Source organism: Monopterus albus, unplaced genomic scaffold (genome assembly GCF_001952655.1).
Source record: "Monopterus albus unplaced genomic scaffold, M_albus_1.0 scaffold52.1, whole genome shotgun sequence".
NCBI classification, from domain to species: Eukaryota; Metazoa; Chordata; class Actinopteri; order Synbranchiformes; family Synbranchidae; genus Monopterus; species Monopterus albus.
Genome location: NW_018127932.1, coordinates 2,681,084 through 2,697,260, shown reverse-complemented (window position 1 = coordinate 2,697,260; position 16,177 = coordinate 2,681,084). Strand labels below are relative to the sequence as shown.

The 16,177-nt window shown below is 39.7% G+C and overlaps 2 protein-coding genes across 4 annotated transcripts; one reads left to right on the top strand and one right to left on the bottom strand.

The window, feature by feature from the left end:
- Positions 1 to 240: 240 nt before the first annotated feature.
- On the bottom strand, positions 241 to 3,142 carry c1d (C1D nuclear receptor corepressor). 2 transcript variants are annotated; one of them, XM_020601766.1, is made up of 5 exons: positions 3,049 to 3,142; positions 2,646 to 2,787; positions 2,080 to 2,146; positions 1,249 to 1,304; positions 241 to 1,150 (listed from the first exon to the last, which is right to left on the bottom strand). In XM_020601766.1, the coding sequence occupies exons 2-5, from the start codon at positions 2,781 to 2,783 to the stop codon at positions 959 to 961; spliced, it is 453 nt and encodes a 150-aa protein (XP_020457422.1). In that variant the 5' UTR covers positions 2,784 to 2,787; positions 3,049 to 3,142; the 3' UTR covers positions 241 to 958. The 2 variants fall into 2 exon arrangements, with proteins under 2 accessions (XP_020457422.1, XP_020457423.1); XM_020601767.1 differs by having other exon boundaries at positions 2,986 to 3,061.
- A 299-nt stretch (positions 3,143 to 3,441) lies between these two features.
- On the top strand, positions 3,442 to 16,141 carry LOC109961061 (uncharacterized). 2 transcript variants are annotated; one of them, XM_020601617.1, is made up of 20 exons: positions 3,442 to 4,146; positions 4,230 to 4,437; positions 4,722 to 4,888; positions 5,028 to 5,158; positions 5,583 to 5,749; positions 6,612 to 6,697; positions 7,039 to 7,119; positions 7,429 to 7,543; positions 9,016 to 9,191; positions 9,659 to 9,880; positions 10,313 to 10,515; positions 11,137 to 11,259; positions 11,722 to 11,856; positions 12,112 to 12,361; positions 12,592 to 12,793; positions 13,052 to 13,301; positions 13,567 to 13,694; positions 14,304 to 14,476; positions 14,864 to 15,086; positions 15,854 to 16,141. In XM_020601617.1, the coding sequence occupies exons 1-20, from the start codon at positions 3,988 to 3,990 to the stop codon at positions 15,991 to 15,993; spliced, it is 3,339 nt and encodes a 1,112-aa protein (XP_020457273.1). In that variant the 5' UTR covers positions 3,442 to 3,987; the 3' UTR covers positions 15,994 to 16,141. The 2 variants fall into 2 exon arrangements, with proteins under 2 accessions (XP_020457273.1, XP_020457275.1); XM_020601619.1 differs by having other exon boundaries at positions 3,443 to 4,146; positions 14,337 to 14,476.
- Positions 16,142 to 16,177: the final 36 nt, after the last annotated feature.

Here is a 16,177-nt window from a genome sequence, read left to right as displayed (position 1 = left end):
AACTCAGGCTCACATAACCAGCCTGGCTGTGAAGGAAAACAGTATTTAGCATCAGTATAATCAGGACAAAAGCACCAGCTAGGGTGCAAAGAATGTTCAACTGACAAAACGAGACATCTTCACAGCTCAGTGTGCAATCCATTCTTAAACCATATGGTGCAAGTTGTCCTGTAAATCTGAATTGCAATGATTACTTTCAACTTGTGCAACTGCTGTTAATGTAAGTGTAAATGTAAGTGATTCTAGATGGCGATCTTTTATTGTTGATCTGTTGGTGGCTAATTTAGCCAGTAGCTTCTACAGCATTTCATGAGTACAAACAACATTAACCAATCAACAAGTGTTACATAAATTAATGATGGCTCTGCTCTATTCAATTAAGTCATGACAATGCCATGACCCTGAAACTAAAGCAACTACATAAAATGGAGCATATTTTAAACTTGAGCTTTTCTTACTGTGACATATCAAACTATCCTTTGTCACAAAGGCCTGGTGTGAAAAGCTAGAAGATAACTGTTTTACCACTTTGTTTGTAGTGCAATAACAGGAAACACAATGAAAACAGGAGGAAAAACTCACTTTTAAAACACTATTTTTGAATGGTTATACAACAACTCATTGATGAAGTAACATTACAGAGACAATACAGTGTTATATCCATTCAATTCTAGGGCAATTGCCACCATCACTGCCCCAAAAATATGTTCAGCAAATCCCAGTGTACATAGCAGTTAGTCTTGTGTTTCTAGTACATCCAGTTACACTTGCTGCAGGGCAACAGTGGCCAGTGACTCCAGGATATGATCTCAGGCTATGATTCACCCCAGATAAACATGCATGATGTCTCGTCACACAGCCTCAAAACTTACTTTGTAAGCAAAAATGTCAATTTCAGTGTTTGTTGCCCCAGAAAGTGAAGTGAACTGCACAAGGGCCAGACTGTTGAGCTCCTGCTTCAGCTCTGCTTTGGCCGCTTTGACCGTGGAGTGTCAGCTGCTGTGTCTGCCACCTTTTTTCTAGAATCTTTATCCTCTGGATCATAGAGAGCATTCCTGAGAAAGCGTGCAGCAGCCCCCTTATCTAGACGGGCAGCTTTCTTTTTGTCAGTGATCTCTTTCACTCTGTTCATGTATGTCCTTATCCGCTCCTGAACAGCAATGGAATAGTTACAGAAAAATTAAAATAATGCACATAATGATAAAAAAATTGGATAAAGACAGTACAGAGAACATAGAGAGTACATACCAATTCCTGTTTGATTCCATGTTCTCTGGGATTTACTCCTTGTGTTACCAAGTACACTGTAACAAAGACCAAAAGAAAGACTTCATATACCGAATACTGATCCCAGATCAAGACAGATTCTGTATATGGTTCAGACAATATTCAATCTAAGCCTAGGGTCTCAAAAGATCTGTCTGGCATCTTTATTTTCTTTTAATTTCCTCTCTGAATCAAATACTTTGAATATGCAGACAATCGCATTACTGCTCTACTGTTCTTCAATTTCATATATATTTCAATATCATTATGTTCTGGCACTACAGGTATATGGTATGCAACTTAACTCATTGATATACCAAGAACACAGTAGTGTTCTTTAAAATAAACCACACAGTGAAAGCAGAGAGAAATTTGGAAACAGTAAGAAACAATCATGTGAATAACTATGTGATGGCTCATATTAAAACATGACATTGCAAAAGCTCATAAGAGCAAACATCTGGACTTTTGTGAATGCAAATGCGGAGTGGCAATATATTCTAAATTATATTCAATCTGGTGCACATGCACAAACAAAATGACAGATTTGTGACCAAAAATAAACAGTATTTTGGTTTTTCATTTAGCTTTTCAGTTTTCATTTCACACAGGAGACATGAGCATGGTGTATCTCTACAATAAAATCCCCAGAAATATCAACTATCATTATTATTTCTCTGCTCAGTGTGTTTTCTGGCAACTGATGTCAGGATCACTTTCAAGAACCACCTAAGAAAACCTCTAATACACTACAAACATTTCATGTGTTTTCCTACATCCAAAGAATAATCACAGTGACTGAACAATACTTACTCCAGAATAATGAGTTAAGGGTGTAGGCAGACATCAGATCCAGCTTGGCTTGATCCAAAGGATTCAGCTGTCAATGAAACAGATTTACTTTAATGAACAACAGTTACCTAAAAAACAACCACCTCCTTTTCTCACAAAATGTCATCACCACTGTAACACAATAAGCAACCCATCAGGGAAAAGTGTGTTCATATGTAATACTACTAGGTAGATTTACACCACAGAATGCTGAGTAGACAACCCAATGGGATGAGACTATAGCTCCCCCTTTAAGAATAATATTGAGTTTGTTGTATAATGGCATGTAAAATGTTACTCTTCAAAGTAACTGGGAAACAGCAACCTCACGATAGGTATGGAAGGTTGTCTATCCTGTGTGTTAGACAACCATACTGTAGGCTATCACTGTTGTCTGATGTGATTTATTTCTTTTGGTGTAGTGACTTACAATTAAATCATACTAGTGAGCCAGCACATACATGGTTGTGTCTGATTGCTTTTTGTCTAGCATCTGTAATTTGTTAGAAGAGTCACAAGGTCGGCTATGAGCAAGCTCTTCAGTCTACCTTTTGCAGTAGGTCATTTCTGTGCATCGACATCAACTTGTCCAACATGGTTTTTACAGAAGAAACTGAGGAGTCGAAGCCTGTGAGCTGTTCGTCTATTTCATGGGGATAGTCGTCAGTTTTAACGTCCGCTGCCATTTTTCTGCAAAGTCATTAAATTCATGCAATGTTATGTTACTACTGTAACACGATTATTCCATTATCTTAGACAGCAGCAACACGCTTTAGATGCTAGCTAACACTAGCTAAAGATGGCGTATGCTGATAACAAGAGATCGTGTCGATTAGCAGAAATACAGTGACAATTAGCATTATAAATTATTTGTGAAGCAACACCTACTAATTACTTAGAAATCCACTGAAGCCTGAATGTAATGTTTGACGTTAGCCATATATTTGTTACCTGGTTAGCAAACAACACGCTTTCGCTGAAAGGAAGTGACGTTACCGAAGTCAATTTCCGATTCGTGACTTCCGAATTACCAGTTAAGGTAAAACTTAAGTGAAATTTAACAATGACCTCACGCAATTTTTTAACAAACCCGAAAGCGTATTTTAAATAGTCACGCTAGTTTATTTGTTAATCATGCCAGGTTTGAAAGTAAATGTGGATGTTTTTAAGCTGGACCTGGTCATCAGGATGGAAATCTTTTTGCTTTTATAAATATAGGTTTCATAAATCAGAATGGGGGGGTTGAAACACCTCGAGGCTTTCATTGGGATGTTGAACATCGCCCTTCCACAACAAGTGGTGTATAAATAAATAATAAACATAAAACCGGTCCCTCATTACAAAAGTATCTGCCCTAAAGTTTTCCTTTACATTTCCCCTTAACTCCTGAACTAACTTCAGCATCTGTATTTTATCTCTACTGCCATCTGCCGTTTGGAAGAACGAAAGAGCTACTTTTCTGACTGTAACACTAACTTTTAAATATTGACGATTTCTTTTATAGCCCGATAACAGCAGTATCTGTGAACACAAGTTTTGTTTTCTTTAACTACCACAACTGTCATCTGTATTTTCCTTATACGTGAACCCCCTGTTTATTGACAGACCTTCTTAACTGATAACAAAAATTAAGGGCAGATTTTAATGTTAGTCTTAAAGTTTTAACCTTTAGAGAAAAGGTGCTTTTCAGCTAACTACGCTAACAGCTAGCTAACGTTAGTAGTAATTTAATATCGAAAGTCAGGTGTTCACGTTACTATGGTAACGTGGGGCATCAGCGCTGTGAATGAAGCTAATACACTGTTCAAGAGCTTAATTGACAAACCAGCTTTAAGGCCTTGGACTGTACACGCAAACTGTTGCAGAAAAGAAAGAAAAGAAGCTTGAAACATGGACAACTGTAATTTGGAGAAACTCTCGGTGTCTTGTGGGAAACTCCAGCCAGCGTTCAAACCAGAAGTTACAGACTACAAAGTGACAGTGGAGAGCAGTGTTAGCAAAGTGACTCTGGACCTGTGTACTAGTGACTGTGGGGCTTCTTACAGTATTGTGAGTACTGTCCTCCGTGTTCACTTGTCCTAGCTTACCACCTGAGACTTTTTCATATGGGTTTTAACCTTTTTATTTTTCAGCTCTTTGGTGACAGTTCCAGCACCATTAAACTGAATGATGGGTTAAACAAAGTAAGCATCGAGGTGGTTGCTGAGGATGGCACCATAAAAAAATACTGTGTGGAAATCATCAGGATGTCTGCAAAGATTGCTGAGCTCAGTAATCTGAGTGTGGAAGGGGATATTCCACTTTATCCTGCATTTTGTGCCCAAGTCTATGGATACAGTAGTGAGTACATAGATCATTTACCGGAGTTAAACAAGTTGAATTAATTATACCATTTTGTTTTGCCATTGTTTTTTAATGTAGTACATACACTGATATAGTACGTAATAGATTTGCAACAATATAGTTTCAGAAAATGTTTAAAATATAAATACGTGTGCACATATCCATTAGTGATATGTTAATGGTAACCATGTTATAGGCTTATTATTTGAAGTACTTTGCATATTGCTGGGGAGCTTGTGAATTTCCCACAGGGGGTACTCACTGTGAAATTTCTCCACCAGGTGTTGTTCCCTTTTATTGTAATGCAGTGACCCTGCTTCCCAAGGCACCAGACAAAAACATCAGAGTTAGAGTGAATGGGGCAGACAGCTCACAACCGGTCCCTCTGAATTTTGGAGACACTGTGGTGGAGATCTCAGTGTGTTCAGCAGATGGCAGTAATTCACAGGTAGGAAGAGACACACTTAGGTGACTGCTTATACTGTAATTACATAAGCAGTACTGATGCTGTGTGTGTGGTCCTGCCACACTGTTGGATGTTTTTACTTTCTACTACTGGACTATTGACGCTCCTCTCTCTCTGTCAGGTGTACACAGTAGTGGTGACTCGAGAGCTAATACCCATGGCTGTGACCTTCACTGATGAGAAGCAGCAGCTGGACTATGAATGTCCAGTATCCCTGAGTGCTTTTTATAGGCCTGTATCTATCAAGCACAGGTGAGACATGAATAGGAATAGTTGTCAGTATGAGTTGTAGCAGCACTAGCCTCCTTTGTCATATCTATATTAATACTGTGTTTCTGGAGCAAATGCTTTGTCTGCAATGCAGTTGTAATACATTTAAGAAAACAAACAAAATTTAAGTAAAATACAAACATGCATTAAACCAACAACCAGTATTGGATGCCCGGTCTCAGTTTATAAACAGCAATCACCATTTGCCAACCTCTACTTGTGTGTTTTATTTCAATTTGGTTAACTACAACTACTGAAGTGTATCATTTGGCTTGTTTAAAACTTGTTTAAATATTAAGGGAGTTGCTATATAGGGTAATTTCTCAATAGCCTTAGCTTAGACATTTGTCTTTTGTATTACAGTAGGTTTCAACAAATGCAGTTTGGTTCTCTCCTTGATTTGCAGTGACCCAAAGCACATCTTCTCAAGACCTTATATTGAGATGCTGGCACGGAGGTCAAAAGTCGACCCACTTAGCAGCTGTCCTCTGGGAGGTGGCTGGAAGGTTGTTGAACATGATCTTGACAGAAAGATGTCTGCTGCTCTGGTCAAGTGCTTCTTTCTTTATCGAGGTGAAGCTTGGAGTTTTAGTTCCTATAAAAGATTTAGCTAAAGCAGAGCTGCTGTGGAGGCAAAGCTATTATTGATTGAGTTAAAGGTAAATGGATGGAGCTGTAGAATCACCATTATTTCTCCTAATGCCAAGCAAAAAAGCCAGTGGTATAGAGAGGAGGAAGGTAATAGCTTGTTAACATCCAAAAAACATGAATTTCACAGTAATTGATGAATAAAGTAGAAGTGCCATTTCCTGATTGCTTTCAGAGTACATCTCTCACCATTTATGTTGTGACACCGTTGAGCTGCACTCAGAGTAAATGATTATTTGGCTCCACCATTGAGCTTTAAATATTTCTCTCTACTTCTGAGGAATACTTTTAAAACTACATTGTTAATAATCTAGGTAAACTTTGCTTTACCTTTCAACAGTCCTGTTACACTACCTATACTATCATGTAACATGATGTAACTATTGTGTTGCTGTAATGATGGGGATACTATTACTTAACTAAGACCTCAGGTTATCTAGTTATTGTGGGCTGACAGGTGGATTTGCAGGCCATCTTATCCAGCAGACTTCCCCCCAAGTCATGTGGATTTCTAGTCAACCAAGTTCTGCAACATTTAGCAGAATGTTGCACCAGAACAACAATTATTGAACAGTTTTCACATTTGTAGGGAGAATAAATCTGTAAAGTTGTTAATAAAGCTAACAACTCAGTTCATCCTTTAAAAAGACACAAACACTTAGCACAAGCGTGTCACTTATTGTCGTGCATGATACAGTTTTTCCTTTTACACTTTCCAGCAGCGGAGGACACCTCTATACTATGGTGATTCTTTGTGTCTGTGATGTTTTTTTTTTTTTAACAAAAGGATGTAACAGTGTGATGAAACTGTCTGAACTGGGGTCACACTCTCTGGACTGTCCACACAAGCCCACAGGGGACCTGGATGCAAAGGTCAGTATGAAAGATTAAACAGAGCTCTACGTTGCCAGAATCACTGCTTTCAACCTTGACTCTGCTCATCCTTTATTTACAAGTTCGTGCTCCCTTCACAGTGACTAAATGGCAGCTTCTAGACTAGAAGTATCTTGTGTTTGTATATGGTAACATAGCTGAGTGTGAATAAACAATTTGTGTACAGTGCATGTGTGCAGGTTTTTTTGGGACAGGATGCAAAGGTGTGTTACTGTTTTTGCATTTATTTAATTGTTACAAATTCTTCATTAAAAATGAGGAAACCCAGCAAACCTCAGTACATGTAAATACATTTCACCTGTGTGTGTGTTTATTTTCAGGATGTCACAGACACAAATTGGTATAAGAAGCACTTTGCATCAACCAGTTGTTTGGAGATAGAGACCAAACATGTTTTGGAGGTAATAAATCAATACTGTTATTTAACTTTATTCAAGTATAAAATTTAAGTGCATTAGATACATTCCATTTGACCCTTCAATAAAAGTAAGTATTTTTGGTAAGGATTATAGCCATGTACAGTAGAAATAAAATCACTTTAGTTTTCATGAAAAAATAGGAATTTTCTGTAGTGCCTCTGACACTTATATACTCACATCTTCCACAAAAAAATCTTTTGGCAAATAAATTATTGGTCAAAGTGAGATGAACAGTTTTCTTCTTGTACTTCATGGTTTGATGAGTTGATGTTTGTTTTTTGTCTGCTGCAGGTGCGTAACTGGGAGGAAAGGCTACAAATTACAGCAGGAGTGGATGGTGTGGACAAACTGTGTGCCTTAGCCAAGGAACACCTGGAACTCTATCGGCAGCGCCTTCCAAAGCCAGGTACAGTATGTAGCACTTTCTAAACCAAGACTGTAGGACTGCATATTGAAAGTCATTTATTAAAGACTGTTGGCAACCTGCTTCAACAGTGTAGCAACAGTGAACTTACAGTATGAAAGTATCCTCCCAAATGAAATGTCTGATACACCCCCTGACTGGTGTTCACCAGTTTTTTAAAACCAATTCTAGGTAGACAGGATTCTCCATATTACTACATGTATATCTGCACTAAAACCTTCCTTTGTTGTTGTCTTTACTTACCAATTGCCAGTCTGTCTAAATTACCATCCACTTTAACTTCCACAGATAGTTAGAAAACAAACCTGTTGAGTATTTAAATACACCCTTGTCCAGGGGGCACAAGAGCAGTTTATTTTGCCCTACCTTGGGACAGCAGCTCAGCTTCAGCTATTAAAAAATACAAAAAATATTTTTGTTAACATCGCTGGAACAGGCCAAGAGAAAACTGGTATGAGACAGGGAGCAACAGAGACAATGAATCTTCACCTCTTTAAATATATAATACTGTAAACAAACTTTTTCTTTTGTACTGGATCAAGTTTTAGGGAGGATGGTGAATGACAAGTGTTGCTGGTCTGACCTCTTATATATCACATGTGTACATATTATTAAGCCTGGGGAATTTGGTGTCAATATAAAATGTTATTTCATTTTTAATGTTACAAAACATGAAACTTTGCATATAAAGTACTGTATTATCATTAGGTGTATGTACGTATATATTGTAGACCCACAGAACATTTTCATTAACTAAGAGGTCTTTTTTTATCTAGTATACTGTATGTCAGTTTACAACAGAATGGCAAATGCAGCAGCTGTAGAAAGGGTTTGTATGATTTATAAGGTTCTCTGCAATGTAAAGGCTGTGACATCAGTACAGTCTAGCAGATCAAGGGCACGCTTGCCAAGGGAGGTTACACTCTGAATATTTCATGCACAGGGTGCGTGCAGTCATTCATAAGTGAAAGAGACGAGGCAGCCAAATGGGAGATCCTGTTATTCCACATTATGCAATGTACTGAAGTGGTTGTCCTTGAAACAAAAAACACTGCTGCAAACAGTAGTGGAAGAGTTTAATTTCAGAGTAGGACTTCAACAAAGTGTTTACTTTTTCATGAGAGCATAACAAGGAAAGCAACCAAATTGTGGCTTTTGTATGCTGTGACAGTCACTACAGTCTGAAATGAAAGTAATACCTATTGTCAGTTATTATTACAGAACTCGTGTTAAAACTTAAATCTAGATGATGTTTTGTTTTTCTAACACTGACTATTTTCATGTAGTTTTTGACATAACAGCAAACTCTGAGAAGGTCACCTTTTAAAAATATTGATGACCAATATTATTTGATATTTTTTAACAAAATTTGGGATGTAGCCAAACAGGGCTGGACTCATTTATTTGTACCAAAGCTTTTCAACTGATAATTTTCACTTCTCACATTTCCACAGGGGACATGTTGCAATATGAGGATGGCCGGTCTCCTCTGCAGATCCTGGAACAGGCTGCTTCCCACTGTGCATCAGCTATCAGACTCAGCTCTAGAGAAGCCAGACTCCACTTCCTGCTGGGTCTTGTTCTGGAGGAGCAGTACTACGCTACAGAGATGTACGGCCTCCAGAGGAAGGTAGTGTTAGGAAATGTTCTGTCAGCTTTTTCTCAGATCACTAGCTAAAGCAGAACATGCATGGCTAAATAAATTTTAAAAATTTCAGCACTGACCCTGTTGACTACATTCATACCAGGCAGGTGCTCAGAACAAAATGTCACTAAAGGTGGGCTTCAAGGATCTGGACTGAAAAAGTTTCACTCACATTTACCATTTTCCATATCCTGCAAATGCAGACACACCTGAAAAAAACATAATTGAGCTGTATCAATACAAAGTCCACATGTAATCTGTGGTCTAGGGATTTTTATAGTATGGCAAAGTTGTAAGGAAATATTAAAATAATATTGCTTTGCAGGTACATTTGTCAAGCAAACAGCAGATTTATGAAAATTGATACTGAATGATATTATTGGTGAAAAGTTAATTTCAGAACAGTGAGATATGCCACTGATGACAACACAACCCTTTCCCTCCATCTCCAGGCTGACAGAGACACAGATGTATTAAGCGATGCCAAATCAGCAGCACGTCAGGATGACATCCTGGCTGTATGCAAACTCCATGGTTTCCACGGCACACCCACAGTGGAGAACCAGCTACAGGCCTTGGATAAAGAGTATCGGCAGCTCAAAGACCAGGGGCAGTCCAGCAGAGCAGACTATGTACAGACACTCTACATCTGGCTCTCCAAGAAAATTGGCAAGGTAACTGTGTCATACTATAGATAAATGTAAATGCTGTTGAACATTAAAGTTTACTTTCCTCCACTTTCTCTAATTAGAAGCACCAGTACATCTAAAAAGTAAATGTCAATGAGATGCATTTACAAAAACATTGCAGTCTTCACAAAGTTTTGGAAAGACAGTAATAATGGTCTTTAATTTCTGACTGCATCCTTTATCTCAGAGTATCCAAGCACTTTTTAAAATTAGATTTAGCAGAATAAGAAGCCGTTTCCTATGGTAAACTGTAGTACAACATGCTAATCCTAAATAAGAAAATGCTAGATACTGCCACATGTTATGGATACTTAACTGATGCATTTTGGTATAAAGACTGCCACCACATTTAGTTATTGTTTTCTCAAGCTGTTTGGAAAAAAGTAGAAACCAAGCTCCTTACCCACCTTCTTGCAGGATAGCTGTTCAGCTGTGCAGGATCAGGAGAGCTGTGTCCACAAAGCTCTGATGAAATACCTGGATGCCTGGTCTCTGAGTCCAGATAACTGGGAGTACAACCTCCATGTAGGACGGCTGCTGCTGCTGCAAGGGAGGGGCCGAGAAGCCCTGCAGCACCTCCAGAATGGCCTGGCACTGCGCCCCCTACATCCTGCACTCAGGTCAGGGCATGTTGGTAGTAGAAGCAGAAACTGCATTGTTTCAGTAGCTGTAATAATAAAAATACCCATAACTAAAATGTATCCACAGAGCTAGGAGGTTTTACCTAAGGATCTCAATCTGAAATAAAACCTATAGAGAACACTATCATTAGGTGCAAAGCCTCATTGTGCTCTTGACAAGTGATCAGTCTTTAAATTGATTCTAAAACTCACAAGAAGAAAATAAACCAGTAGTATGCAACATGTATTTCAGCTCCTGTTAACAACTTGAAGGAAACATTTTGTACAAACCAGAGCTCGGGGGTTGAAGCTGGAATAAAATATAGAGAGGTGAAAGTATATTATGGTTTTCTGTGTCCCTGTGACATGAGAGCAGGCTAACAGCTTTGGTCAATGTGTCAACCTGTTCTTCAGATGTTCTCTCCTTTGTAATTCCAATATGATATTGTATGATTGTGTGGAGATTAAGAAATTGAATAAACAGGAGTAACATATTCACATATTGGAGACATGGCCCGGCAGTTTAACAGAGTAACCAGTGTCTAGATTAGTATCTAAAACTGTAGAGTCAGAGGTAGTTTTGTCTTTAGCATATCTCCTGTGTTGCCATCATTTTCTCAGATTCTTCACAGGGCTGGCTCTGCTGCAGCAGGAGCAGAAAGCCTCTGAGGACACAGAGAAGGAGGCTGCTCTGTTCTTACAACAGGGACTGGAACACTTTATCAGCCAGCGCTGCACCAAGAGGTGTGCATGTGAGTGTGTCTGTATGTGTGTGTGTGTGTGTGTGTTGGAGGCAGATGCATTCAGTGAGAGAAGGAGAGAATGTGAGGGCATGACAGTATCAGTAATGGACCAGAATGTTCTGTTTAAAGTTTAGAATAGGATAGTGAAGAAGACCATAGTCTGCAGAAACATACTGACATACCATCTGTTACCCAGTTATAATGTTTTTAGAGCCATATCAAAGTCTATATTTTTCCAACTAACCACCATCTTTGTCAGTTATTGGAGCCAGAAAATTCAAATTTGGGCAAAATGCAATGGTCTGAATTTAATGGCAAGGAAATTTGGGTAAAGCTTCGGACAACTGATCAGTTTCATCTCTCTCCCAATGCCTTGTATCTGTTTTTGCTTGTACAGTATTTAAGTTCATTATCACAGCTGACATCGATGTAGTGCCATTCTTTTTCATGATTTTGTCTACAGCTGGGTGGAGCAGTATCCATCGGATCCTCTGTCCAGCCTCAGCATACAGTTCTTGCGAGGCCTTCTCACTCTGGGCCAGCTGCAGCAGAGAAACACATCTGGGAAGGCCATGAGTACTGAACAGGTCTATCACATGTACGTCTGTCTGTAACAAACAAGAAGTTTTACTGAAGTAAAAATGTGACAGATTTTTATTTTTTTTTGGTGATATTACTGCTTCACTCAGTGTGGTTGATCTGAGATCCAATTATCTGTTTCACTCATCACCAGTGTGAAGGTGTGATTCAAAGAAATGTCTCAATAGTCACATCAGTATGAACTAGTTTAATAAGTGTTTAAGCTCTGCATGAAAACCCTGTGTCTGCTCATCTCTGTGCTGGAATGCTTCAGTGTAGCAGTGCTGACAGCCCAGAGTGTGAGTCAGTGTGTGTGTCGTGGTGAGGTAAGCGGGCAGCTGGAGTGGGTGTTGCTGGATGCTCACTTCGCCCTGCTGCAGAGGCTGATCCAGCAGGGTGACCTCCAGGACAAGGCTGGCACTGAGAAGCGGTTCCTCATAGCAAAGAGATGCCAGGCCCTCACAGGCCTCATAGGCCTCACCTCTATTGCCCCCTGTCAGGAGCTGTTGGACATGCAGAAGGAGGTAAGAGTGTCTACTTGAAATATGCAGGGTGTGTATTTTATGTGCATTTGAATGGTCTGTTTGGGTTTGCTCATATTTTTCACCACAGATCTCTGCCAGTGTTTTGGATTGCTGTATACTCAAGCAATATAATGTAGCTTGTCAGTGTATTGACTGTTATGTCTGTAAGTACCTGGTGTGGCCTAGAAGTCAGACTTGTGGCTTCTGCCCATCCCCCCCGCTGTGTACAGGCATGCCAGCTAGCAGTAGTGACCACACCACGGGACAGCCGTGCCTTGTGTCTCTTGGGTCTGGCACAACTGGCTCAATATGACAACAACCCACATTCAGACAAGTCAAAGGAAGCCATAACTGATGCCTGCCTCAGTTTCCAGGCTAGCATTGAGCTGGAAGGCAAGATTCAGATGGGAGAGCCACCTGAGCAGCTGAGCAGTGAGTCTATGTAATGTGCCTTTGATATTAAACCCCACTGACATTTTCAGAATCACAGCTGGCTAACAGGCTCTTTATGTAGAGCTGGGTTTAATCTTAAGTTGGTTTCATGAAAAATCAGGCTGCATATGATATAGTAACCTGAGCATTCCCTAACAGATAAATGGAGCCCTGCTGTTCAAGAAACACATAAAACAATTATGATAGCCTTGTGGACATGAACTCCATGGCCATGTTAACCATTTCCTGTTTGCTCAGAACAAAAGTGGTGGCGGGACTGGCAGGAGGCTGAAAATAAGAAAGCTGCCAAGCAGTCTATCCTCCAACCAGCAGGGGTGAAGGGGGCTTCTGACACCAGTGTGGCCAAGAGTGGAACTAGGCGGGGCGGGAGACAGCCTGGGCCAGGGTGGGTGGCAGCTGCTGTAACCAAAGCTCCCGCTCCTCCCCCACCAGCACCTGTCAAGGGAGGGAAACCTACCCGGCCTCCACCCAAAACCCCTGTGTCCAGGTGAGTTACTTTGGCAGTCTGAGTTTGGCTGACTTGTTGTGTGGTTGTCTGTGGAAGTCCGACCACATGATACTTAGTACCTTTGTTGTGTATGTGTGTATAAGTACATTAGTAAAACTTAGACATTAACACTAAGCGAAATGTGATGTATATGCCATAATGTCTGCATGAGTACAAATTAAACTCACTGTAAAACAACATAAGCTCATGTCTACAACTGTGTATTTCATTTTGGAGCTTTTGTAACATATCTTCTTTCCTGCAGGGGGAGAGCTGGAGCAGCAGCTAAGACAGATGGATTATCTAAACCTTTCAACAATGGTACTAAACCCCAGCTCCCCGCCAGCAAGTCTAAACAGGACTGTTGCCTTGAAACTGTTGAAACAGCAGAGGGTAAGGCATGCCATAAGCACTGAAAGTGACATACGTTTAGGTGAAACCGCTTCTTCTCCAAAGTCTTTTTCCTTAATTATTTTTCCATAATTAGGGTTAAAAAACAACTCTTTTAAAATAGCTTAATATACTGTTTTGCAGCTGTACGCGGGAGTAAACTCAAAGTGCATTGCATAAGACAAGTCAGGATGGGGGGAGGGGGGTCGTGTATAAGAAGGAGATCAAACAAAATGCTGTTTGAAGAAGTATATAAAAGTGTGAAAACGGTTGAAAAGAATTCCACTCTACTTGAAACACCTTAAGGTTTGGTGGCATTCCCTAATGAGGATTGGAACATGTTTTTTGTTTAATTGTCCTTTTACTTTATGTTGCATGTCCCAACTTTATTTAAAATACATTAAATTCATAATCCTAATGATAACTGTGCAAATGTAGATGCAACGTCACATCATTACAGCGTACCCTGTTTCATGTACTGTGACATGCAGACAAACATGTCAGCTAGCAGATATCCACTTTAAATATCCACTGTGTTATTGTGAAACCATATTTATGATATGACATGAAATAACATTAGTAACAGACATTTTTTTAATGTGTTTGTCAAAGGGGGTAACTATACTTCACCTGTGTGTGTGGCAGACGGAGTCAGCGTGTCCAGTCTGGTGAACCGCAGGTCTCACACCTCACGGCTGGGCCTGGCCCACGCCCTCTCCCGCTCTGCAGACACCTTGGACCAGGCAAAGCACCTTTACCAAGAGGTCATCTCCATGGCACCAGGGGTCAGTTTTTATCTGCTACAATTAGATTTAAGGCATTTTCTCAGTAATTCTCCAGTGCAGCTTATACAGGATACCATCACCAGTTTCACACTCACCTAACTGTATGGCTCCAGTCTGTGATTAATTGCAGTGGAAAGATCACATGATCCTCTGTTGGATTAGAAAACTGTACAACACTTTTTTAACTTGATGTGTAAATGGTGGAATATGCAGTGATCAAGAAAAGAAAGCTGTTCCTCTTACTTCCTGAGTGATTGAAAACTATTCACACAGTGCAGTCAGTTATACTCTAAAATAGAAATGCCAGTCATAACCAGTGGAAAAAATACATTCCTAAAGGAGCATGTTTGATTTGGTCTAATTAATCCTTACATTCTGGCTGCCCAGGTCCACGATGCTTACATTGAGCTGGTACAGCTGTTGGAGCCATCAGACCCTCAGGCTGCAGTGGAGGTGTACTGCAGATTCCCCCTGAAGCCTGTGGCTGAGCAAAGCTTTGATGATGCCTTCATCACAGGAGAGATCGTCCGCATACTGATGACGCAAGAGCAGTACGATCACCCGCAGCTGGGCCCCAGCCTAGCAGCACATGGCAAAGTCATGGGTCTAGGTAATTACTATTATTAATACTGCAACCTTGGTAATATTAATCTCAGAAGAAGTCAAATCTCAGTAGTAGTACTTTTAATAAATGTTGAGATGTTTAAGCAAGTGGCTATCGCTTTAAAACAGAGCAGAACAATTAACCACTTTTAATCATTTGGAGTGAACAGATTTGGGTTAAATACTGCGTTTGTTGCAGACATTTGGTAGCCACAGAAAAATAAGAACAGATTTTCATATTCTTTTGTAAAAAAAAAAAAAAAGTCAGTAGCACTCTTCACACCATGGTAGGTGGCAAAGTCCACCCATCTTGAATCACAGGCATGTTAACACTGCACTTATTTTCAAAGAGTGGTTTACCACAGTTTATTAGTCGTCACCCTAACTATATTTAATGAATGTGTTGCTTAAACAGTGTAGTATTAAAATCATGCAGCCAAGCCCATGTGTCCTGTCATGATGAGTTATTTATAGAGATGTATCACATTCAATTGGCCAGATAGATGACATGACATTACACAGAGTGCATTCTGTAGATGCAGTAGATTAGGATAATTTATTTATCTAAAGATGTTCAGTGTATTATTATTACACAAAGTCTCATATGAAGTGTTTGGTTTGAAAGTTAAATGACTGTATATTTCAAAACTCTAAAACACACTTCCCTGTGAAAAACATTGTGGATATTGCTTTGAAGTGAAGCTTGATATGTTAAAGCATTTGCACTTGTGTGACTGCAGTAATTTCGATCCTCTAACCTGTGGCTGTTTGTAGAATGCATAAAGAAATACATCGACATCTTGGATGAAAAGTGCATGACTAAGCTGCTGAAGAATGTCTATGCGAGGATCCATGACAGACTAGAGGACGATCAGCATCTACAGGACTTCTTCAGATTCAAATGCTGGATTTAATAGTGCTTGTAATCCTGTGACAAATGCCTGAATTTATCTTTCTGAATTGTTAAGTGAGTGACAGCTTGCTTACTCTACACCAAAAACACAGTAAGCTGGTAAGACACTTCCTTTCGTACAGCCAATGCTTCTCTTGACTTTACTTACCAAAGAACACTGTTAAATTAGAAAACAGAATTCTTAT